General features: G+C 55.5%; 1 protein-coding gene across 4 annotated transcripts in view; it reads left to right on the top strand.

Moving 5' to 3' along the window:
* Positions 1-25,125, top strand: part of TRPM2 (transient receptor potential cation channel subfamily M member 2) — a 49,007-nt gene that overhangs the window by 13,875 nt on the left and 10,007 nt on the right. For all 4 annotated transcript variants that reach the window (XM_073360331.2, XM_073360327.2, XM_078854209.1 and 1 more), the window contains 15 exons: positions 436-538; positions 2,510-2,631; positions 6,707-7,057; positions 8,190-8,327; positions 9,692-9,821; positions 10,768-10,913; positions 11,654-11,766; positions 12,907-13,120; positions 17,446-17,564; positions 17,928-18,060; positions 18,236-18,407; positions 20,028-20,208; positions 21,100-21,281; positions 21,565-21,697; positions 24,492-24,579. In XM_073360331.2, coding sequence (XP_073216432.2) covers positions 436-538; positions 2,510-2,631; positions 6,707-7,057; positions 8,190-8,327; positions 9,692-9,821; positions 10,768-10,913; positions 11,654-11,766; positions 12,907-13,120; positions 17,446-17,564; positions 17,928-18,060; positions 18,236-18,407; positions 20,028-20,208; positions 21,100-21,281; positions 21,565-21,697; positions 24,492-24,579 — 2,325 coding nt within the window. The remainder of the gene's footprint in view (positions 1-435; positions 539-2,509; positions 2,632-6,706; positions 7,058-8,189; positions 8,328-9,691; positions 9,822-10,767; positions 10,914-11,653; positions 11,767-12,906; positions 13,121-17,445; positions 17,565-17,927; positions 18,061-18,235; positions 18,408-20,027; positions 20,209-21,099; positions 21,282-21,564; positions 21,698-24,491; positions 24,580-25,125) is intronic.

Genomic DNA, 25,125 nt, shown 5'->3' with positions numbered 1-25,125 from the left:
GAGTGTGCCTAGAGAGGGCAGGAGCGTTTCTGGGGACAAGAACACACGGGGTGAAATCCTGGTCCCACTGCAGCCAGGGGAAGTTTTGCCATCAACTCCAATGGGGCCACGATTTAACCTGCAGTCTTCTAGCAAGCAGCGGGCTATCTGTGCATTCCAAGGACAGGGACTCGGTCTGCAGTTTGGTGGCTGGGACAGAAGTCATAGAATTAACCTCCAATGGGCTGGGAGGGGTAACAGGTGTCCAGGGCAGATGGGGATTTAACGTCAAATGGGCCATAAGGGGCCACAGATCGCAAGGCAGGAGCAGGGTATTAACTGAACTGGGTGGTCCAGCCAGGATCTTCAGGAAGAGCATTAACCTCACGTGAGCTGGGTGGCACGGCAAGGGATGCTGCTGCTGCAGGACATCTGATCCTCTGCCATTCCTTGCAGATCCAAGACATAGTGCGGAGCAGGCAGCTCCTGACCATCTTCCAGGAGGGCAAAGATGGCCAGCAAGATGTGGACGTGGCCATTCTTCAGGCACTGCTCAAAGGTGAGGGGCGGGGAAGGTGTTACCTGGCTCTGCTCTGGAGACTGGTGGGCATGTGCCTGCCACCAGGCGTCAGGATGCTGCCAGTTCACACCAGAGCTGGCCATGGGCTCACCAGTGCTTGAGCTGCTCCTTAGTGGCCGCGGTACTGAGTGCACCGGTTGTCACTCCCTGGTGCAGTGTCTCTGGGCTGTGTGGGGGAGAGTGAGGTATATGCAGAGGAAAGGGATGTGTGGACAGATGTTGGCTGCGTGTGTGTTCTCCCTGCGTGCAGTCCCAGCTCTGCGCAGAAAGCTGGCACAGCAGAACTCGAGCCAACCGCCCAATGACCACAAAATCCATTAAGGTACGAAGGCACCAGGCCAAGTTTATTATCAACAAGCACAGTACTAGTATCCCGCAGACTCTACTGGACCACTAATACATGTATGCCTGTAACAATGGACCAGCTCAGTGAACAGCGGGACTTTCCATTCCTCCCTGGGCTAAACAAAAACATTCCCTCTAAAATACATCTTTATATCCTAATACAAACAAGTTAGTACTGCCCCCTAATGTGGCTAGTTATTACCCATCACCTTTTACATGTTGCTTCAATAAAAACATCTCTATTACGTGCTATCATCCTGACCGTATCTTTTAAAAGGGGACAGTGTGTTCCTGTTTTCCTTGGGGAACGTTTTTGTACCATCCTTAATATTGGGATGTTCTGGTACCACCCTTCTGGAATGTGTCTGAGTGAGTGCTCTGTGCCTAGCACCTCTTAGGAATGTGTGTTTTTGTAATATCAGCCTTGTTCTTGCCAAATTCTGTGAGCAGGGCCGGCTTCTAGCTCACAGTCTAATTTTTGCTTTATATCAGCAAAGTTTTGACTGCTACTATAGCCCAGGCCTCATACCAGGCCTCTAATACAAGAGATTGTGTCTCAGGCTCTCTTCCTACTACAGGATGGAGCAGGGATGTTGTCAATTAATTTCCCAAGTGTTTTCACTGAGCATGACCAAAGAGCATCTGTCCCTGTGGGGTGCTGCTGCGTCTTGCCCCATATGAGGCGCTGTTTCACCATTTCACCAGAGGAAGGCTGTGAGGTGCTTTGAGATGCTTTGGCACTGTCTGAATGGAAGACATTTGCCTGGTAGTTATCTAGTGCCATGCACAGATCATCCAGCCCTCGCTCTCTGCCTTTTGCTCACTCAGACCCAGGGGAACGTGTGACCCTGCTTTTGGAGGGATCACTGTTAAAACAACCACTGATCTATCACGAGACAATCGACACTCTTTCATGCTCTTCTGCTGGTCAGAAGAGTCCCCCCTGTGTATCCCACATGAGGGCAGAGTCAACCAATGTCCTTGCCCTTTCCCTTTTGGCTCATCATCGTTGGTTACTTCACTGGCAGGGGGACATCCTGCTCCAGTGTCTGTGGGGATCCAAGCAGCTCCTTCTCAGGCCAGTTCCCATAATGCTCTTCCAGTTGGTCTCTACTGTTTCTTAAGCTGGTAGCTCTTCAGGGCAGGGATAAGGAGAGAGCTCCTGGCACATTGTCACAGGCCATAGTGCTCTACCAGTCCCCGCCGCTCAGAACAAAGCAACTGTGCTGTTTCTGCTCTGCACGTGCACTGGATTCCCATCCAGAAATCCCACACCCATAGGATGTGTGGGGCAGGCAAAGAGACGTAGCGGCTTGGCGAATGGCTCACAACAGACCAAGAGGGCAGGAGCCCAGGAGCTGTGGTAATGGAAGGGCCAATATGGGATGTCTTCTGGTGTCTTTCTCCCAGGGTTCATTGGCCTCCCTTGCCCCTGGCCCATTGTGCTCACTGGGGTGTGCTATGGGCAGGCTGCTCTGCTCAGTTGGCTGGTTCTCCATCAAGGGGCCTGGCTCTGGATATTGCTTTTCTGGGGGTGGTAAGAATGATGTGGCCATCCCGGCCCAGCCTTGGAGTTCACTCTGTTGTATGTGCCTTTGGCTGCAGCCTCCCGAAACCGCGATCACTTTGGCCACGAGAACTGGGACCACCAGCTGAAGCTGGCAGTGGCCTGGAACAGGGTGGACATTGCTCGCAGTGAAATCTTCACAGATGACCATGAATGGAAGGTGAGACGCACTTGGCCGTGCCTGTCCTTCAGCAGCAAGTGGGGAGCGGAGGGTCTGATTTTCAGGTACTCTCCTAGACTTTAAGGCCAGAAGGGATCATCATGACCATCTAGTGTGACCTCCTGCACATCGCAGGCCACACGATCTCTCCCTCCCACTCCTATAGTAGGCCCGAAACCTCTGGCTGAGTTACTGACGTCCTTAAATCTTGATTTAAAGGCTTCAAGTTACAGAGACTCCCACATTTACACTAGTTCAAACCAGCAAGTGACCTATACCCCAGGCTGCAGAAGGCAAAAAGCCCCCAAGGTCTCTGCCCTGGTGCAGGGATGGAGGGGTGGGATCTAAGGGGGGCTTTATGTCACCTTTGCCTCCCTCCTGTTCTGGAGCCAAGGCCGGTCAGGATGCTGGTGCAGGGCTGCCTGCTCTAATGTACGCTCTGCTTTTCCTATCTCCTGACTGCTCTGAAGCGCAGAGACTAGCCCTACTGCAATACGTGCCAGCCACACCTCCAGAGCAGGGCTACTACAGGGCCTTGTATGCTGGCCAAGGAGCCCCCTGCATAGGGAGCATTCTCAGGGGGTCAATTTCTACCTGCTTTAAGGCCTTCTTATGTTGTCAGAAGCAGCTACTCTGTTTAAACCTTGTAGATGTGAGTCTGAACTACAGATGGGGAACCCAGGATTCAGTACTTGGTAATGCCCTGTTTTTCCATAGATAAGCCCCTTCGTTTTCAGTTTAAACCGATTTTTACAGAAAAAAATCCTGGGTTTTACAAAAAGTATTATTTGTTTTTTCCAATTTGCACCCTACTTTTGTATCATTCAAATATATAAAAAATAACTTGTTTTATTAGGAAAATACCAGTACATTGCATGAGATATATGTATTACAAGAATACATTATTCTGTGTGTATATGCAAAGCTGCCCATTGAAGTAAGTCTATGTGTTGGTCTACAAGATACACACAATAAACAGTCACGCACACAAGCTCTGAAGTACGCGTGCGCGCATCTGAACGTACGGATGAAACACACGCCCACCACAAACACATGTCAAGCTGTTAGTAGACAACGGTTTAAAGATCTGATACACAACAACGGGAAGAAAATGAAAATCTGTATCAGACTACGTTTCGGAACACAAGGAAGGATTCGAACGTTTTAAAAAAACAAAAACAGGAGAAAAGGATGAAGTTGAGTGTATGCGCTGCAAATGGTTTGGCCCAATTATTAAATGTAAGTCTTTATAGGCTAATAGTTCTAAGTCTACAATAGTAAACTGTTTACCCAAATGAAAAGTTTTATTTGGGGATTATAGGTAAGGCTAAGAAAAATTCACAGAAGCCCGTGACCTGTCTCTGACTTTTACTAAAAATTTCCATGATAAAATGGAAAGGGTCTGGGCAGCTGTGGGGTGGCTGGGAGCTCTCCCCCTTGCCCCTCCACCACTGGTGGGGGCTCAGAGCTCCAGGGTCCCCCTGCCACCAGCGGTGGAGGGAAGCTGCAGCGTCCTCCTGCCCCCTCCCCAGGGAGCTGTGGGAATCCCCCTGCCCTGCCATGGCGGCCAGGGAGCAGCCGGGGTCCTCCTGCCCTGTGGCGGTGACGGGGTGCTGCGGGGGTCCCTTTGCCTCATGGCGATGGCTGGGAGCTGCAGGGTACCCCCCTGCCTGCAGTGGCAGTTGGGAGCTGCAGGGTACCCCCTCTGTCCATGGCTGAGAGCTTGGGGGCCCTGCCGCCTCAGGCAGTGGGGGTACCTCACAGCTTCCTGCCGCTGTGGGAAGCGGCAGTACCCTGCAGCTCCCAGCCGCCAGGGCTGAAGTCACGGAGGTCTGTGGAAGTCATGGATTCCATGAATTCCACGACCTCCGGGACAAAACCGTAGCCTTAATTAGAGATATATTGTTTTCTTAAACTCAGAGGTGGCATTGTGTTTTGAGTTCTGTTTTAGTTCTGCAGCAAACCACATTGAATTCCATTCGTCAAAGCATTAATCTATGGATTATTTTTCTCCCCGTCCTTCCGCCCACCAAAATAAACCCCAGTATTTACCCAGAAAAAGTATCAATAGTTTTTTCCACCGATTTTCACCTGTTTTTGTTGTTGTAGTAATAAACACTGATAAATTCCCAGGAAAAAGAAAACGAAGGGCCCTATCCATAGATCTAATAGCAACCTGCTCAGGCCAAAAATTTGACCGGCCTTTAAATGCTGACTGGGCAGGGAATGTATTCTAGAGTCTGAATAGCTGTCTTTTAGAAATAAGTTACCACTCCACTGCCAAGAAATCTGTTGCAGATGCTGCTGTCCTTTTGCGCACTCAGTTATTATGTGCATCACAAGCCTGCTGGATGCATGGCTCCGCTCCCTGAGCTGTGCATTTTCCCGCTGACGTACTCAGCAGTGTCACAACATTCATGTGGAGAGAAGTGGGGCCGGAAAAGCAAAGCCAGCTCCACTCTCACGCACCTGTTTTTCAATCTGATTGCACAGAAGCTAAGGGTGGGAAAAATTGCATCTTCCCTTTAATTTATCTGACTCCACTGGAACTTTGAAGTAGTTTACAGAAGTTGACGTGTTGGCAAATATTTTGTCGGAAGGCTTCAGCTGCCCGGTGGGACCCAAGAGATGGGAGCAGGGCTGGCCAGGAATTCAGAATTCCGTTCTGCAAAAATGTTGAGGTTTTGAAATCTGTTTTCATTCCGCATTGGAACAAACCCAAGACCTTTTGACATTTTTCATGAAAAAACATGAGACAGAGAGCGACCAAGTGCCCAGAATAGTTAAGACATGGGATATTGGAGATCCAGATTCAAGTCCCTGCTCTGAATAAGGCAGAGAAGGGACTTAAATTTGGATCTCCTACATCCCAGATGAGTGCCCTACTCACCAGGTTTTCTGGGTTGAACCAGAAATTCCATCCTAGCTGTGAGGAACCTCCCTTACGCAAGTTCCGTCGAAACCCATACGTTCCTGCAAAAAAATTTGATTTTGATGCTTTGGCATTTCCTGATGAGAAACCCATCAAACAGAAATTCCTGACCAGCTGTAGGTGTACGTACCACTCCACGTGGTCTGGAGACAAGCAGTGGTTAAACAGAGGACACACACACACATACCTGAAAACAAAACGTGAGGGTGGCATGAGTTTCTCCATGGAAACATCCAAAGTTGCATGACAAGACGCATCAGAGAATTACAGGGACTCCCATCTCAGCCACTGAAGAACCAAAAGCCAGGAAAGCAGAGTTCCAGAGTGCCAAACCTTCTGACCACAGAAGCATGGCCACTTGTAGGTCTAATGTCCTGCCAGGGTGGATGGCCACTACAGAGCCCCTATAGCTAGAGGATGCCATGCTCTACCAAAAGCACCACAGCCTGCAACCCCTGTGCACGCTACCTCACAGCACGTACTGACCTGAGGAGTCCCATTGAATTTGGTGGGTTTGCACATGGGAGGGGTATTACTTGGCGTGAGTAAGGCTGAAAGGATCTGGTCCCGAGGAGGGGAAATACCTGGCCAGGTGTAATACCCAGTACAGATGGGATCAGGGCTGGGTCACACAGGCAGCTGATCCTGCCAGGGCCCCAGGTCGGGAAAGACGGGCAGAAAGAAAGTACTCCTCTCCTAGGGGGAGGGGAGGAAGACCGGAGGGAGCTGGTCAGCCCCACACCACTGGATTCTGGGCAGGGAAGGGGATGAGAGCGCTGCCTAGCTGCTGTCCGAGTGGGGCAGAGCAGCCGCAGAGCCACGGCTCCTCTGAGAGGAGGGGAGAGGAGCAGGTGGCCAGTGACCCAGGGCAGAGGAGGAGCAGAGCTCTGCCCAAGGGGGCAAAACTACTTTGCTTTACTGCGGGCAGTGGAGACGTGAGCTGTGCATGGCTTGTGTCGGCCTGTCCATGCCCTCCCCTGTCTTGCTGCCTCCCCTGCTGGCTGCTTCCTCTGCTCCAGCGACCCCTGCCCAGGCTTGCTGTGGTGCCCCATGCCCGCTGCCGGCTTTGGCACCCTGCCCTTCCCCTGGGACTAATCGGCAGAGCGGCGTCACTCAATGACAGCGCTGTCTCTGGCCTGCCAGCCTGCAGATCTGCACCCCGTGATGGCCGCCGCCCTGATCGCCAACAAGCCAGACTTCGTGAAGCTGTTCCTGGAGCAGGGCGTGCACCTGAAGGAGTTCGTCACCTGGGACACCCTGATCTACCTCTACGAGAACATGGCGCCCTCCAGCCTCTTCCACAGCAAGCTGCAGAAGGTGCTGGTGGAGGAAAAGGAGCGCTCGGCCTTCTCCAAGGTGCCAAAGATCCAACTGCACCACGTGTCCCAGGTGCTGAGGGAGCTGCTGGGCAACTCCACGCAGCCGCTGTACCCGAAGCCCAAGCATGCTGAGCGGCACCGGCTCTCCATCGCCGTCCCACATATCAAGCTCAACGTACGAGTCTCCCTGCGCTGGGGCAGGGAGCGAGGGGAGGGGGAGCTGAGGCGGGTATACCTGCTGGGAGAGGACACCAGCTGGCGAGGCCAGAACTGCGGCCAGGTTTCAAACCGGGCACCTGAGCAATCCCTGCACTGGCCAGCATCTGAGAAACCCCAGCTGTGGGACATCCAACTGAAGGCTCAGGGAGATCTGCACTGGTGGGAGTGTATCAATGTGCCTCCAACCAGGGCTGACCCCTAATGCCACACTGGTGCAAAGGAGGGCTTGTGATGGCACAGCTCTCCGATCCATTATCAGGTTGGCATGGTATAACTATGCCTACCTGGACCCGGGGCCATGTATGGCCCACAGGAGCTGGCCCTGGGATAGGTACATTGGTGTAGCTCCACTGGTGTAAACTGCCCTGCTCTAGACAAGCCCTTGTATTTGTTTGGTTGTTCCTCTCCAGGTAAACGCAGGTTTAAATTCCTGTAAAAGTCCAACCCCTCCTCAGCTCAAGTGGGTTCCTCTGAGTCCCCACCGGAATCACCTGAAAGCCAAACATGGCCGTTGTAGGCAGATCATTGACAGGCCCTTTCCTGGGGCCTGATTCCCATGGCTTTCCTCCTTGCACAGCGGGTTAATCATGACACACCCTTCTGTAGCAGTAGCATGTCCCACCCACATGGCACTGCTGTCCCCGTCCCAACAAGGGGCAGGGCAGGGGAGACCCTCTAAGTCAGGTGTTCCTGGCTCCACGCACTTGGGAAACCCCAGGTGTTTACAGGACAAGTACGGGCTGGGGAGGGGAGACCCTGGTAGCTACGGAGGAAACTTGCCAGCAGATTTCCTCACGTCGTTTCCCCGGATGCCTGGCTCCCCTGCTTCTACATGTATTAGTGCAGGGCCTCACGGTGTGAGCTGGGAGTTGCACAGAGCAGCTGCCACAAACTGAGAGAGCAAGTTAGCTAGCTGCCCCTGCAGTGACACCAGATCACTGGTCCCTGTCACCAGGTCTCTCCTTTCTCCATGGCCTGCAGCCTTACTGCCCCCTTACCAGGGCTCTGGTTTGCTGTTCCAGTGGGGTGCTCCTGAGCGAGCGTCAGTTCTTTGCAAAGTCTTGGTCTAACTCTGCCGTCCTCCCCAGGTGCAGGGCGTGAGTCTCCGCTCCCTCTACAAGCGCTCAGCTGGCCGGGTCACCTTCACCATGGACCCGGTCAGGGACCTCCTCATTTGGGCTATTGTCCAGAGTCGCAAGGAGCTGGCTGAAATCATCTGGGCCCAGGTACGAGGTCCCTTCCCAACAACTCCCCGAGGTCACTGTTAACAACAATAGAGTTGAACCCAGGTCCTTCAGTGCTGACCACCTGTGTCTGCCACATCACCCCTTGGACTCCCAGCTCCAGCAACACCGCTTCCCTCCTGTGCAAGTTTGGGGCCCATTGCTACTCATCCCACACTGTCGTCACCACCCCATGCTTGTGACCTAGTGCAGAAGGGCCGGGGTCTGTAGGGGAGGGCAGAATCAGCTGGGCTCATGCCTCCTTCTTGTAAGAGCAAGGGCAAAAGGCTGTCTCTGAACCCACCACCATCTGCAGCTTTGGCAGAGGCATGCCAGGATCACGTTGCCTCCATCAAACCAAGTAGCTGTCGGTCCCCGTTAGGACGAGGGGGACCCGTATCTTCCGGCGCTGGGTGGTTACAGCTCATCAGCTTGGGTCTGGCCAGGAAATTAATGTCCTGGGCCTAGACCTTTTCCACCCACAGTCCACAGGAGGGACAGCCAGGTTGTCCCACGATGCCCCATGAAAGCGAGCACAGAGCCGCACAGTGAGTTGGGGTGCTAGGACCCATAGGATATGTGCCCAGATGTCTCTCCAGTGGGCCCAGCGCCAGTGCAGGGAGTAATGGCAGCATGCGGCCGTGCCTGCTGCTCGGCACTGTGCCCAGGCTCTCTTGAGCTAGGCCAAGCACAAGATAGCTTAGCTCGAGAACCCACAGCAGTGGAGGCCCTTACCTGAGAGCTGTAGCAAGGGCAAGTCTCGTACCCGGAGCAGCCACTAGAAGGGGACAGCGCCCCCCTCTCCCAGCCTGGGTTGTGTTACTAGTGCAGCAGCTGCATGTAGAACTGGCCAAGGCCATCGGGAACAGCGAGCTGTAGGCCTTAGGGAGAGATCCCTTCCCAGCAGGCAGCGTGGGTGGTTGTGCCATGTCCTGGGCCAGCTCAGGGTGCTCCCAGTTCCCTGGGCAGGAAGGGAGGAGGTTCTGGGATGCTCTCGGACAGGGCAAGGGGTGTGTGGAGGGTTTCCTGTGCTGAAGAAGCTCTGGCCAGGAAAGAGCATCCCTTTAAACGACAAACCACTGCAGCATTCCCCAGCAATGGTCCAAAGACCTGGGCAGCTCTAGGGCATGGCAGCACCTGGCCCCAGTGTGGGGGGTACACTGCAGCCTGGGCAGGGGCTGGAATTACCTGTCTAGCCAGGAGCCCCATTTGCCATCACTTCCAGCCCTGCTTTGTAATGCTGGCCTTTCTCTGTGGCGCTCAGCCTGGGACTGCCCACTCCTCTCCCTCCAGCAGACACATGGGGCTCTACTGGCTTCCAGGATGGGAGTTCCCTGTTCTTGCTAATCTGTCCCCTGCTTTCTCAGAGCCAGGACTGCATTGCGGGGGCTCTGGCCTGCAGCAAGATCCTGAAGGAGCTGTCCAAGGAGGAGGACGACACGGACAGCATGGAGGAAATGCTGACCCTGGCAGAGGAGTATGAGCACCGAGCCATTGGTGAGCGTTGTTACCATATGCCATGCCTGCTCCATGCGGTGATCTGTTCCCCGCTAGTGGGGGGTCCTTTAGCTCAGGCAGCTGCAGCTCATGTATCTAGATCCAGAGATCCCAGGGTCAATCTCTGCTCCCAACAACTCACCAGCAACAACAACGTCGCACTATCGGCCCCTCCTTCTGTCTGGAGCCACTGCTCTTTTTCCTGAGTCCGTTCCTGGTCCCTCCCTGGTTCCGACTGGCGTCAGGCACCGCCCCTCCCTCTGGCTGGGGACAATGGCTGGTGATTTCCGACGACAAATGTCGCTCCACAGTCCAGATGCCAGGCAGGGCAAGGTGGGATCTGGTGGGCCTTGACTATTCCAGTGCCGTGTACTGGTGCCAGATACCCCCTGGCTAGGAGCGTCGGTACACAGAGGTGGATAGTTATTTCCTGGGCGTCTGCGAGACAAAGCCATGCTTGGCTGGCTGGCCTTAGGGACATGGTGGGTGCTGTACCTGGACCAGGGTGTTTGGTACACACATATGGGGCTCGGGCCATTTGTTTGGAAAGTTGTTGCTTGGGGGCTGGGAAATGTGTCTGGTGCTGGGTAGGAGAGGCTGGAGCGGAGGCCACAATGCAACATAATGGCTGGGCCTGTGAAGAGTGCTGGGCTCAGAGGTCAGCAGGAATCTGGTCAGAGCACAGCTGGACATGCCATGACAGAGTAGACTAACTCCAGAGATGGATCTCCAGCCTAGCAGGTGCACAAAGCCTGCATCTGAAGCTTGGGCCAACGCAGGGCCCTGAAAAGGACAGGAAGCTCTGGGGCCGGGCTGAATGGCGCTGCCTCTGGCCCCATCCCCAGGAACGGCCTGTCTCCTCCGCGGCGCAGGGCTCGATCCACGCTGGGCACTAGCCTCTCTTTGGCCCATTGCCCACGTGTGGCTCTGCTCTCTGCCCTGCTAGGCGTGTTCACAGAGTGTTACCGCAAGGACGAGGAGAGAGCCCAGAAGCTCCTTATCCGAGTCTCGGAAGCCTGGGGCAAAGCCACCTGCTTACAGCTGGCGCTGGAAGCCAAGAACATGAATTTTGTGTCCCACGGAGGCATCCAGGTGTGTTTCCAGGCTGGGAGGAGGCACCCACCTCTTCCCTGTCCCATGCTAGGGCCCAGTATCCTACTTCCTAGGTGTGGGGCTCAAAGGAGGGCACGCCACTGCCAGGGCTTTGTGTTGGCTCCCCCAGCACTGTCTCCCGCTGCCTGAGCTTGGCCAGGGGAGCATGTCTGGCAGCTCAGGCTCCACCAGATGTCCTGTTCCCATGGCACCCTGTTGCTCTGAGAGTGCCTGCACCCATTGTCTGCATCGATCCTGTGCCATGCTGCCTGGAAAGGGCAGAGCCCATGAACCTGTTCTCGAAGAGAGAGGGGACGTGCTGTGGCATATGGGCTCCCTGCACACCAGTGCTTCCCCACAGGAGCTCGCACACGCTCTCGGATTGCCCTGAATGCCCCGCCCCGGCACTCACTGGCTGCCCACATTGTTTCATTGCCCGCAGTCCATTTCCTCTGCTCTTTGGTGGCCACTCACTGATCCTCGGCCACACGGGGTCCCTGTGCACCATCCAGACTAGTGAACTACTCAGCAAACCAACCTCTGCCAGCTTCCATCTGGCACAGCTGTGGGCAGGCCCTGGGTTGTTCACTGAGCCCTCTATGTGAGGGGTGTGGATCTGGCCAGGGGTGGGACGGGACATGGCAACATTTCTGTTTGGGATCAGCAAGGCTGGAGCTAGGGGTGAAGGGGGGCGCTCTGGGCTCCATATGAGCTTGATTTCCTTCCTCTGCCGCACCCAGGCCTTTCTGACCAAAGTCTGGTGGGGGAAGCTGTGCGTGGACAACGGGCTCTGGAGGGTGATCCTGTGCATGGTGTTCTTCCCCCTCATCTACACCAGCTTCATCACCTTCAGGTACCACCAGGGCTCCCAGGATGGAGCTGGCACGTGGCCCTGGCCCTAGGTGCCGTGTGCTGCTGTGAGTCGGACTGTAGGACTCGCATTCCCTGACTGCAGAGTGCTTGCCTCCCTCCTTTGCCTCTCCCCTGTGCCACTGCAGCATCCTCGGGCTGGCCACTGGTGTAAATAGTTCTCCCACTGCCATGGGTGGCGCGTGAACTGCCCATTCAGGGAGGCTAGCCCTGGCCCTGCCCCTTCTGCCTGCGGTCCCGCCCTCCACCACACCCTTCCCCTGCGAGAGCCCCCCACCATGGCCACTGCCCCCCCCTCCCCCCGCTGCAGCTCAAGGCTGCCTGAGCACCCCCAGCCCCAGAGTTCCGGGCAGGCTGGCTCAGCACCCACAGCCCCAGCATGCCAGGCAGGCTGCCCCAGTGCCAGGCAGCCCGAGCACTGGCCCCAGCTGCCTTGAGTCCTGGGCCACAGGCCGGCCCACCCTAGCCCCAGCCCAGGCCAGGGGGAAGAGCGGGAAGCAGGAGGGGGTCTCAGGGTGGAGCGAGGGCAGGGCCACACCTGGCTTTTTGGGGAGGCTCAGCCTCCTGTGGCCTGCGATACCCACCACCCATGCCCGCTGCCATCCCACACTGCACTGCTCGTGCCCCGGCAGCCTGGCTGATCTACTCCGTGGGAGAAATGGCCCAGCCCTTGGAGCTCACCGAGCGCTGTTGTGCCAGCTAGCAGGAGCAATCCTGTCCTGCTGTCAGCTTCAGCCAGCTTACCCGGGAACGTGATCCCAGCCGGCCAGCACAGGCCTGTGGGCACTGGTGAGCCTTGGGGGCAGCCAGGACACTCTGTCAGAGCTGGGCTCTTTCCTCGCAGCAGCTGCCCCAACATCTTCCTGGGCATGGCATTGCTTGGCCTAGCAAGCTGCGATGGGAGAATATGAGGGGTCTTAAAGCACAGTATAATGAAAGTAATAGCAGTCCTGGGCCAGGCAAACCTTCCCGTCCCCGAGGGACTGGGGAGAGTCCCAGGGTTCCCTAGCTGCACTATAACTGCTCAGAGCAAGGCCTCTCCCGGTTGGTCCTACTCAGCTGCGTCCAGCTCCCCTCTAACAGCTGAGTCAGCTGTTCCTTCCTGCTTCCTTCCCCCATGCAGGGAGAAGAGGCTGCAGCCCATGAGCTGCCTGACACGCACCCACGCCTTCTTCACGGCCCCCGTCGTCATCTTCCACCTGAACATCCTCTCCTACTTCAGCTTCCTCTGGCTCTTCGCCTACATCCTGATGATCGACTTCCAGGCGACGCCGTCTTGGCGGGAGTACATCATCTATTTTTGGCTCTTTTCCCTGGTGTGCGAGGAGACCCGCCAGGTACGGGGTGGGCTCAGCAAAGGCGTGGGGGGGCAGGGGATATGGTGGTGATGCTGCAATCCAGGCTCTGCTGGGCCTCTCTCCCAGTCAGCGAGGGCTGCCCACCCAAGGGTCTCTCGGAAGGGCAGCAGGCAGCAGCTGTTCCTGTTTTTTCACTGCTGTGTGTGCTCCCACAACAGTCCCATCACCTATGCCAGCCAAATGGTGCTGTCACACCTGTCAGTTGGCCACACACTCACTCGCGCGCTCTCACATGCCACGCTCACAGGGTTCACGCCAGATGGGCCCTTCGGACCATCTAGTCTGGCAGGGCCGGCCTTAGGGAAATTGTCACCCTGGGTGAACTTGTATTTTGGCACCTCTGACCCCTGTGGATGCAGTGCCCTCCATCCCCTCTGGCTCCTGTGGGTGCCCCCCCGCCATTGCCCCTGGCCTCCACGTGCTCTCCAGACTCCCCAGTCCCCTGCGCCCCAACCCCTGCGCCCACATGGGGAAAGTGACCTGGATGCACAGAGCGGCTGGCATTGATGCTCGCTCCCCCCTTGAACGCTGCTTCTCCGCGCACCCCTCGGGGGCTGTGAGTGGGGAGTGACGTCAGGGGTTGTTCCCCACCTGGGCTGTGTAAAGGGAGGGCAGGAGAGCAGCAGCTCCTGATGCCTCACAGCACAGCCTGGGTGGGGAAAGTGACTTGGATGCAGGGAGCCCTGCCGTTGCTCCTCGCTCCCCGCCTTGCAGCCCCCTGGAACATGGGGAGGGCGAGCAGCATGTGTGTCACTGCTGTCCCCCCCCACGTTCCTCTGATGGGAGGAAGCAGGGAGACATCTGGGCACCTCCCCTGAGCCGTGTTCCCCTGCCAGCCAGGAGCAGTTTCTGACACTACACTGGCAGCGCACATCTCTGCACTCCCGCACGGCGCCCTCTGCACCATGGCGCCCCTGGGCAGTCACCCGGGTGGCCCACCCCTAAGGCTGGCCCTGTAGTCTGGCCTACTGTACGTCATATACCAGAGAATTTCACCCAGCCACACCAGTGTCAAGCTCAGTCACTTGGGTCTGCACGCCTTTCGGGAAGATGTGCTTTAGTCAATCCGAGACAGCGAATTCACCACTTCCCATGGTAGTTTGTTCCCGCTTGGCCCTCTGGTGTTCTTCAGACATCATTCTGCCCTGGCGACTAATCTTCATTTAAAGTTACAGAGGTGCTCGGTGTTGGCAACACTTGGCTGTTTTATGTCCCGGCTGAAACCTCTGAAGAAGGTGGCAGAGCAGAAATATCAGCAGTACGGTCCGGTGCTTAGATGTCTTGGGCTAGCAAGCTGCGATGGGAAAAGATGAAGGGCCTGAAAGCACCATATAATGAGAGGCAAGAGCATCAGAAGCTCCCTAAAAGTGGCGGGGTCACCAGCACCCGAACCGTGGCCCTGCCTCCTGCACCCGCCCCTTCCCCCTGAGGCCCTGCCCCTTCTCCCCCGTCCTCACATCACACCTTGCCCCAAGATCCCGCTCCTGCGCTGCCTCTTCCCCCGATACCTCTCCACCCCCTCACCCCCATCCCTCACCCTTTTGGCCAGTGTAAAGTGATGGGGCCATGGCCCCCTAGTCCCCCTCCCCCGATAAGAGTAACAGCAGCCCTAAACCAGAAAAAGCTGCCCCTCCTCAAGGGGCTGGGGAGAGTTTCCAGGGTTGGCACTGCAGCCCTAGCAGTGGCCACAGGCCTGTGCTGGCGGGCTGGGATCACATACCCAGGTAAGCTGGCTGAAGGTGGCATGGGTTCACCCTCCCTGTTCAAAACATGGGCCTTAGTTCCAATATGAATCAGTCTGGCTTCTGCTTCCAGCCATTGGTTCTTGTTCTGCCTTTTCCCCAAGATTAAAGAGCTCTTTAGCACCAAATATTTTCTCCCATGCTTACTAGAAAGCATTGAGGGCATAGGCCTAATCCAAGTTGGGGGAGAAAATTTTGGTATCTCCGGCGTTTCGTAGTCTGCCTCCACCTGTCGGCCCTATTTACCCTTCCAAATCCATGACATAGCGTGAGGGACTAACAGGGGTCCTTTGGCGATTTGTAGCGATTACAGAGAGAGTCACTGATATTCTGGGCTGATTGAACTGGACGGATAGTTCAGGAGACCCCAGTACCCACAGAGAAAGTTGGTGGCATTCCCAAGGTTTTGTTTGAACTGCTCTTGTAGATACTTTTGGGCTGAGTCAGGGGAAGGAGGAGAAGTGCCCAAGATACTGAGACCTTCTTAAATGAAGGCACTAAGGCTCAGTACTGAAATAAGGAACTGGCAGCTTTATGGACCCAGGGGTATCTCCCAACAGCCTGTCCCACTGTGCTTTGAGTCCCCTGTAAAACCAAGCATGGATATATTGGGGTGGTTCCAAGAGACCTGATCAGGAGCCTGGAGGGGATCTTCTCAGCACATGTGTGGATGGAATATTGCATCTTCCCGCAGAAACTGTCCCATAACTGTAGCATAGATGAGAAGATGGGAAGACAGGGATTGTTTCTGTGGGAAGAGCTGTCCTTGTGTGTTTGTCCCAGAGCTAAGGTGAACCCAAGATCTGTTCTGTAACCCCGTGGGACGACAAAGAGCCATCGTCACCAGCAAGGATTCATAACTCACTGAGATGGAATCACAGAAAATGCTAGGTCTTTAGCTGGTGTCGATAGCACAAGTGCCCCTGACTTCTAGAGAGGTGGTCTATGTGACTTGAGTGGAGCTATGAGCCAGCTGAGAATCTGGCCCACTTCTCACAGCTAAGCAGTCAAGCCATGTTAGAAAGTGGGTTAGCAGAGCTCCAAAGTGCTCCAAGATGTGATACTGGAGATTCATTGCCCTTTCGTTCCTCAGATCACTGAGAAATGATCTCAGGGTTTGGCCAAAAGGAAAACAGTAAGAATGAATCAGCCATGGGGGTGTATGCAAGGATGGTGTGGATTGCACTCTCAGCAAATTTGCGGATGATACTAAACTGGGAGGAGTGGTAGATACGCTGGAGGGGAGGGATAGGATACAGAAGGACCTAGACAAATTGGAGGATTGGGCCAAAAGAAATCTGATGAGGTTCAATAAGGATAAGTGCAGGGTCCTGCACTTAGGAGGGAAGAACCCAATGCACAGCTACAGACTAGGGACCGAATGGCTAGGCAGCAGTTCTGTGGAAAAGGACCTAGGGGTGACAGTGGATGAGAAGCTGGATATGAGTCAGCAGTGTGCCCTTGTTGCCAAGAAGGCCAATGGCATTTTGGGATGTATAAGTAGGGGCATAGCGAGCAGATCGAGGGATGTGATCGTTCCCCTCTATTCAACATTGGTGAGGCCTCATCTGGAGTACTGTGTCCAGTTTTGGGCCCCACACTTCAAGAAGGATGTGGATAAATTGGAGAGAGTCCAGCGAAGGGCAACAAAAATGATTAGGGGACTGGAACACATGAGTTATGAGGAGAGGCTGAGGGAGCTGGGATTGTTTAGCCTGCAGAAGAGAAGAATGAGGGGGGATTTGATAGCTGCTTTCAACTACCTGAAAGGGGGTTCCAAAGAGGATGGCTCTAGACTGTTCTCAATGGCAGCAGATGACAGAACGAGGAGTAATGGTCTCAAGTTGCAGTGGGGGAGGTTTAGATTGGATATTAGGAAAAACTTTTTCACTAAGAGGGTGGTGAAACACTGGAATGCGTTACCTAGGGAGGTGGTAGAATCTCCTTCCTTAGAGGTTTTTAAGGTCAGGCTTGACAAAGCCCTGGCTGGGATGATTTAACTGGGAATTGGTCCTGCTTTGAGCAGGGGGTTGGACTAGATGACCTTCTGGGGTCCCTTCCAACCCTGATATTCTATGATTCTATGATCCTACCGGTCCCTTTGGAAATAACCGCAGTCAGATTCCCAGCCTCACTCCATTATACAAAAGAAGAGTTCTAGGTCAGCCTCTCAAATGCACTCGCAAATATTTTACAGGACATCTAAGAACAGAACCTGCCACCTTCTTCAGAGGTTTAGGCCGGAACATAAAACAGCTAAGTGCTGCCAACACCAAGCACCTCAGTAACTTTAAATGAAGTTTGGTCACCGGGGTAGAATGATGTCTGAAGAACACCAGAGGGCCCAGTCTCAGGGATTGTTGAGTATTCTCCTGGTGCCAAAATCACCATGGCAGGGAAATTCATTATCAATTGAAGCCCACTCCCCCATTTCCTCCCACCCCCTTGAAATCCAGCTCAGATTCCTGTTGGGGACCCAGCGCCACAATTGCTGTCTCAAGTGCATAGAAGCAGCCTATGTTCTGTTTATTGACATACCGAAACCACTTCTTTTCCTAACAGCTGTTCTATGACCCCGATGGCTTTGGGTTACTGAAAATGGCTTCCTTGTACTTCAGTGATTTCTGGAATAAACTGGATGTTTGCGCCATCTTGATCTTTATAACAGGGCTGACCTGCCGGTGAGTACGTGGGATTCTGTAGGACGGTATAAAACTGCTTCTTTGCTGGAGCTGCTGGAAAACCAGGGAGGGGAATTTGCAAAAGAGGTGGTTGGAATTTTTTCAATGTAACATCTACATTCAAAATTGGGATGAAACTTTTCATGGAAACAGGGATCATTTTGCCCAGCTCCGCGCTGTCCCCAGGTGCTGTGTCACTCTGTCGGATAGGTTTTGAGCTGTATCTCTCTCTCAAGTGGGACTCTCGGGGTAGACTTATTTGTTCCCCAGGAAAGCAGGCTGTGAATTTTTCTGTTATAAAAAGGCAGTAACATTGGTTAAGCCAATGCACTGATATGTCTTCCTTTCCCCTGTCTGTGTCAGATGGATCCCATCCACTTTATATCCAGGACGGATCATATTGTCTCTGGCTTTTATTATTTTCTGCTTGCGGCTGATGCATATTTTCACAGTCAGTAAAACTCTGGGGCCCAAGATCATCATAGTGAAGAGAATGGTAAGAGCTACTCCCCCCTGCAGATGGCATGATGTCAGTAGGAGCAGAGTGGGGCCTACATGTGATCCGGGTATCGGAGCTGTGCATGCCTTCGTTCTGGGAGAGGGTGTAATTCTCTGCACCTGATCTGTGGAGAGGAACCTTTTCACTCCTGCGTTGTCTCATGACTTTGCAGATGAAGGACGTCTTCTTCTTCCTCTTCCTCTTGGCTGTCTGGGTTGTGTCCTTTGGCGTAGCCAAGCAAGCTATCCTGATCCATAACGAGGAGCGTGTGGACTGGATCTTCCGGGGCGTCGTCTACCATTCCTACCTGACCATTTTTGGGCAGATCCCTTCCTACATCGATGGTACGGAACCTAGGGTTTCTCGCAGGCTCCTGGCTGGGCCATGAGATTTCCAAAGCCTTTGTTACAGTGCAGAGACACCCCTGTGCTGTTCTCGTATGGCTGAAACAGCTAGTCTCGTCCTGCCAGTGCGCAGGGGCTCCACGCAGCTCCGCGGCTTCCCAGCAGGAGTCCAGTAGCAGCTCGGCTCTGAGATTTTGATCCAGAACAGCAGGAAATGAGGCTCAGAGTGAAAGAATGAAATTGAAATAAAACATGAAAGACAGAGAGAGCGAGAAGGGCAGAGAGGAGTGAATCTGGGGCTGTGCCCAGAGCTGGTTTGCTGTGTCCTTTACCATGCACACCCTAGTTCAGACCAGCGTCACAGAAGGACATGAGCCCCTTCCCTACTTTCACACCACTCTGAGGAAGGAATTTTGTAGAAATAAACACAACGGGCCAGCGCATCCCTTCCGGGACACCTGCTTGATGCAGAGGCAACTCCCTCAAAGTCAATGGGCCAGATCGCGAGCTGGTATCAATTGGTCTAGACCCACTGAAGCCAGTGGATCATTACACCCATCAAACTGATGTCATGGAGTGGAGACTTGGGCTCAGTGCTTGTGTCGAAGAGGGTGGCATGAGGGGTCACCAGAGACAGGAGAAACTAAAACTAAAGTGACCCTAAGAGCCTGATCCTGTGAGATGCTGAGCTCTCTCAGCTCTTGTTGCTGTCAGAGCATTGAGGGTGCTCAGCATCTTTAAGGATCAGGACCAACAGCAGCAGGGACCCTTGCCTGACTGTCTCTCTCCCAGCATTCTCCACGTCCTTCACAAATGCATCCCAAATAGTGTCTCCACCCACAGCTCTGCTGGCATGGGTGTGGTGGTGCCATTCATTAGTCATGCAGTCACATGACCATCACTGGTTTCCATGGAAATATTTGCGACTCCTGAAGGGGTTGCACATTTGCAGGGGAAGTGCCGGGTTTGCTATTAGTCATGTCTCTCCTCTTAAAGAGTTACTCTGACCCAGTCAGGCAGCAGAAACAACACAATGTGGCCAATCGCATGCTGTAAATGACAGCTAGAATAAAGCAGTGGGAGCCAGTCTGAGGATGGGAACTATGATTCCAAACGTACATGCACATGCAAAGGACAGTCTCCGGAATCGGGAATCGGTGTGAATGACTCACCATTCTGAGAGAGGCCTGAATTCCGCTCATTGCCGGGTCAGCTCAGCGCTGTTCTCCCAAGTCTAGTGGGTAACTCATCACTGGTGAGTGACTGCACCTGGCAACCTTGGGAGCGGAGCAGAGAAAAAAGCTCCAGCCGCTTTCCTACCCATGAGTAGCTGCTAAGAAACAACCAGTCAGTTACAAGCGTCTCTTGCTCCAGCGTCCTAGAGGCAGCTGGGTGCAGCTGCGCCATGCAGGGACTGAGTTTGAGTTCCCTACGGAACTCCCTGGCCTGGACGGGCAGGAACAAACTAGTGTTTGCTATTAAGATGGCTGCTATTAAGCCAGTCTGTTTAAGATGGGCTGCTGGGTCCATGCAGAGCTGCCCAGAACAGCAGCAATGAAACACACAGCTGGGACAATGACAGAGCCTGCCAATGTGAAACTCTGGTCTCTTCTCTCGCAGGGGTGAACTTCAATCTGGATCAGTGCAGCCCGAATGGAACAGACCCTTACAAGCCCAAGTGCCCCGAGAGCAATAAGGATAAGCGGCCTGTCTTCCCCGAATGGCTGACAGTCATCTTGCTCTGCCTGTATCTGCTCTTCACAAACATCCTCCTCCTCAACCTGCTCATCGCCATGTTCAAGTGAGTCCGACCCAGCACCGCCACCCCCTGCTCACTGCACCTCTGGGGGGCCATCGGGCGAAGAAAGGGTGAATTAATGCTATAGTAAATGGGGGGGGGGTTGCTCAGTGCTGGAATAAGTGGGTGTGAGGGGGACAGCATGCCAGGCATACCACTGCTCGGGGGCAAGCAATATAGGGGCTTCAGCAGCGAGGCATTGCAGGCGCTAGCCCGGGTGGGTCCCAGGAACTGCTCAGACACACGGCTCAAGGCACTTGTCTATGTGGAGGGGGGTGGATTGGGGCCCCAAGTGCCCTGACCTGCCTGGGGGGTGGATGGACGGTCCCAGCTGCACTGGCGTTCCTGGGGAGGTGGATTGGGGATTCCCAGGTGCCCTGACCTGTCTGGGGGTGGATTGGGGGCGCCAGGTGACCTGACCTGCCTGGGGGTGTGTGGATTGGGGGTCGTGGGTGCCCTGACCAGCTTGAGAGGTGAATGTGGGGTCCCAGCTGCACTGGCCAGCACGCAGGCTAGCTCCCAGGCACACTGGCTCAGATGTCAGGTGACCTGCTCTAGATGCAAGCCTGAGGTACCAGCCAAAAGCCTGAGGAACCTGGTGCTGGTGAACTGGTTGGGTGCTGTGGTGCAGACACATTGGCAGGCCCCCAGGCAAGGGTCCACCTGCCCCTCCTTTGGGAGCCCGTCCACCCCTCTGTGCTGGGGCCAACCCCTGTGCTCTGCAGAGCAGCAGGAAGGGAGGCCAGGAATGAAAGGAAAATCAAGGCTGGAAGCCAGCGAGAAGGGCAAAGCGCTGTGCCTGGGGCGGTGCCCAGTGCCGGCTTGCAGAGCCCCTGCCTGGCACTAGCTGGTATGAGCGTAGCTAACCCCTCGCCCCCTGGGCCCTCCTCCCAGCTACACGTTCCAGCAAGTGCAGGAGCACACCGACCAGATCTGGAAGTTCCAGCGGCACGACCTGATTGAGGAATATCATGGCCGGCCTGCTGCTCCCCCGCCCTTCATCCTCTTCAACCACCTGCAGCTCTTCATCAAGAGGGTCCTGCTCCGGCAGCCAGCGAAGCGGCACAAACAGCTCAGTAAGGAGCTCCTTCCCAGGCCAGGCCAGGCCGGGCGTGACACGGTGGGGCCTCGCTTCTGCTAGGCTGGGCCAGGGCGACGGTGCATCGCGGGCCACAGGGGTTTGCAGCATTGCAATGCCATGGCTCAAAGGGCCATGGGGAAGTGATGACGTTCTCCAGGCCCTACTGGGATCTGGAGGAGACATAGTACCACTGGGGTCTGAGTGGCCTGGAGTAGGGCCTGGGTCTGAGGGACCTGGGGGTTCTCCTCTGGTGCTCAGCTCTTCGGTTTCTCCTGCAGAAGAAAAGCTGGAGAAGAACGAGGAAGTGGCCCTTCTTTCCTGGGAGACGTACCTGAAGGAGAACTACCTGCAGCACCAGCAGAGCCAGGAGAAGCAGAACATGGAGCAAAATATCCGAGACGTCGTGCAGAGGTACCGGCCCATCTCGCCCACGTTCCCCTAGGAAAGACCCGTGGGTGTCAGTGCTCTCTGCCGTCACGAAGGGAGCTCTGAGTGGGGAGCCTTGGGCGGCTATCCCCAGGGCCCCCTTCCTAGTCCCCCTGAAGCCGGTGAGAAAAACAACCACGTCTACATGCATATCTCTCCTACTTAAAGCCCCGGCATCCCAGGCAGGCCTGGCTTCTTCACACGACCCAGCAGGGGCTGTCTCAGTCTGGCGCCCCCAAACAGCTACTCCCCTCTCTTGAGAGAGAGGCCCCCTTTTTAGACCCCACTATAGTTCTTTGGCTCTCCAGTGTTCCTGGGCCTTCCCCGTCCTGGCGTTGTCCCTTAACAGCCCTTAAGTGTTTGTGAAGAAGTGGCTTATCCTTTTCTGCTTGTTTCTCCTGACAGCCCCCATTAAACTAAACTCAAGCAGTTTTCACGGTAACATGCCAACAACCAGGTTGACACAGAGTATTCGTGCATTATTACCAACCCATCACACCCTGCCCCCAGCGCATGGAGCTGTGATAGCCCTGGGGCATTCCCATCCAGTGCTTCCGGCTCAGGTGTGACAGAATCTGTGCGGGGACTCATCGCACTGCTGGGACGATAGATCAGCAATACTTTGTTTCCCTTTCGCAGCCTCTTTCCTTATAACCCAGCTGTTTCGCTCCCATTCCCATTGCCCCCAGCACGCTAACAGGCTGCTGGAGCTCCCTCCAGAACCTGTCTCCTCAGTCGGGGGGCCACTGCAGAGTGAGACATGCTTCTCTCTTCCCTTGGGGGCTGCGTGGGTGGCTCTGCAGTGCTCCAAGCACTAGACCAAGGGATCGATGACTAGTGGTTTTGGGGCTTATAGTGCAAACTCAGCCCAATGTAAGCCAAGCACTTGGTGTATCTACCCGGAAAGAGCCACTGGAATGGCCATTGAGCCCTGCCGAGGGTGCATTGCAATGCACTTGGCTTCTCTCCCTGGGACCCTGGCTGGCACTGGCTGGGGATGCTGCAGGGGCAGTGCACTCAGTGGTTTGGGAAAGCGAGCATCCCTCTGCAGTGACTCCTTCTGTCGACCCGATGGGCTCAAGTGAAGTCCGGAGCGGAGGGATAGGTCAGTGGAGAAGAGCAGTCGGATTATTAGGGCTCAAGTGCACTGGAGACAAGGAAAGAATCACTGTTAGTTAGTTCTCTGGCCCCAGCGACAGGGGGCCCGCCGAGGCCAATGGAAGCCCCTATCCCGCAGCCAGCGGAGATATAGGGCATATGTGTGGGAGTGATTTGGAGCCCTTGCATGTCCAGAGGGTACGTTTGGAGTGTCAAGGAGCAGCTTGGACCTGGAGGCTCCATGAAGAGCCCTGTTCACTCTATCAGTTACTTCTGGCATAATGGCTCCTGGACAGTCCTGGGCTGGCACAGGTGTCAATGAGAGCAGGATGTGGCCCATTCTCTGCAGGGCTATAGGCATAGGCGCCAACTTCTCCTGGTGCCGGTGGGTGCTTGACCCCACCCAGCCCCTGGCCCCTCCCCAACTCCACCCCTGCCCCGTCCCCATTCCAACCCCTTCCCAAAAGTCCCTGCCCCAACTTTGCCCCCTCCCTGCCCCTATTGAACTCATTCCCCAAATCCCCGCCCCGGCCCTGCCTTTTCCCCGCCTCCTCCCCTGAGCGCGCCGCGTTCCTGCTTCTCCCCGCTCCCTCCCAGAGCTCATTATGTCGCGAAACAGCTGTTTTGTGGCAGCAAGAGCTGGGAGAAGTGGGGAAGCGGCGTGCTCGGGGAGGAGGCAGAGGTGAGGTGAGGTGAGCTGGAGTGGGGGGCCGGGGCGGGGAGCTTGGCTGCCGGTGGGTGCAGAGCACCCACCAATTTTTCCCTGTGGGTGTTCCAGCCCTGGAGCGCCCACAGAGTCAGCGCCTATGGCTGTAGGGCCATGCTAAGCCTGCTGTCTGCTGTGGCAGAGCCACTGGCAGGGGAGATGGTGGTTGTGGGTGAGACACGCAATGCAGCTTGTGAGGAGATTTAGTGCACACGAAAGTTGCCTGGTGGCATTGGGCAGAGCCAAGTAGAAGGCAGGTAGGTGTGTGCCAGCCCTTGCCCAGGCCACATCGCACCTCGGGGTGAGCTTGCAGGACACTGTGGCCTCCACTGTCTATGTGATCTGCAGAAATGGGACTCAGGGGCAAACCAAAGGCTACAGCTCTAGCCAGATGCAGCAGCGAGCGAGCAGGGCCTGAGCAGCAGTTATGCATGGCTAGTGGTGTGTCATTCACGTGTGCTGAACCTCTCACTTAGTATGGGCCAGACTGGCCCTGCTGCCAACGCAGAGAGGGCAAGGAGCTGGCCCACCTCCATGCACTCTGCACCAGCCTGTGCACATGGGCAGGGAGGAGCAGCCCCCAGCATGGCCGCTGAGGAGCGGGCCTCTCTGCCTTGCCAAGGGATGTGCCACGTGCACACTCAGCTGTGCTCCAGGGAGCGGGGGACACTGAGGCACAACCCTCCGCAGAGCTGCCCAGGGGCAGTTCCATCCTGCCTCCTCTCAGGGCTGGGTCTGACCAGCATCCACCAGGGACGATGAACAGTGAGGGGCGCTGGGAATGCAAAGGCGGGAATTCGGCACTTTGAGCTGGCAGGCTGCGTGAGGGGCAGGAGGTCTGTGGGCAGCGCTGTGTGAAGGCACGCAGGCTGCCCTGACCCCGGAGCAGTGTCTCGCTGGCTGTATGTCGCTGCGTGGGACGCCTGCTCAGCGCCTCGTTCCCCAAGGCCCCTGTCTCCTCTCACCCGCTCGCAGGGTGGCTGTGTTGGCGGAGTTGCTGGATTTGGATCAGGTGAAGAGGACCGGACTGGTGGAGCAGAGGCTGACTGGTCTGGAAGATCAGGTGAGACAGAGCTCGAGGCGCGTGGAGAGGACAGATGTTGTCACAGATGGCCTTGCGTGGAGTGGGTGACATTTGGGATTGGGAGGGGGGACTGGGCTGGGGCCTGGGCAGCCAGCCATGTTCAGGATCGGGAGGTCATGGGGGAGGGAGGCCCAGGGAGTGGGTCAGAGGCTGGGGAGTGGGTTGTACTCAGGATCAGGCAGCCAAGACATCTCATCCAAGCTACTCTGGGAAAACTTGCGCTATTTGAGGGGCAATATAGTCCCATCCCACCGCTGGGCCTCTGCTCCTCTTCCATTTGAGTCCCTTCAGCAGAGGAAGCCCAGCAGAACTGGGCACTGATTTCAGTCCCAAGGTCAGAGGAATTACACGGAGGGTTACGCCCCCTGAGACCGTCTCCTGCGAGGGGCGCTCCAACCACTGTCCTGACAAAGCGGGGCCACGCCCCTTCTGGCTCTCACAATCACAGTAAAATTGAACTAAACCGAAACCCAACCACATCCCTGAGCCTGGAAATGGGGCATCCACACCCGCCCCTCTCTCCCC

Source organism: Lepidochelys kempii, chromosome 9, assembly GCF_965140285.1.
Source record: "Lepidochelys kempii isolate rLepKem1 chromosome 9, rLepKem1.hap1, whole genome shotgun sequence".
Taxonomy (NCBI): Eukaryota; Metazoa; Chordata; order Testudines; family Cheloniidae; genus Lepidochelys; species Lepidochelys kempii.
The sequence above is the reverse complement of the archived record's forward strand: the minus strand, read 5'-3'. Positions and strand labels throughout refer to the sequence as shown.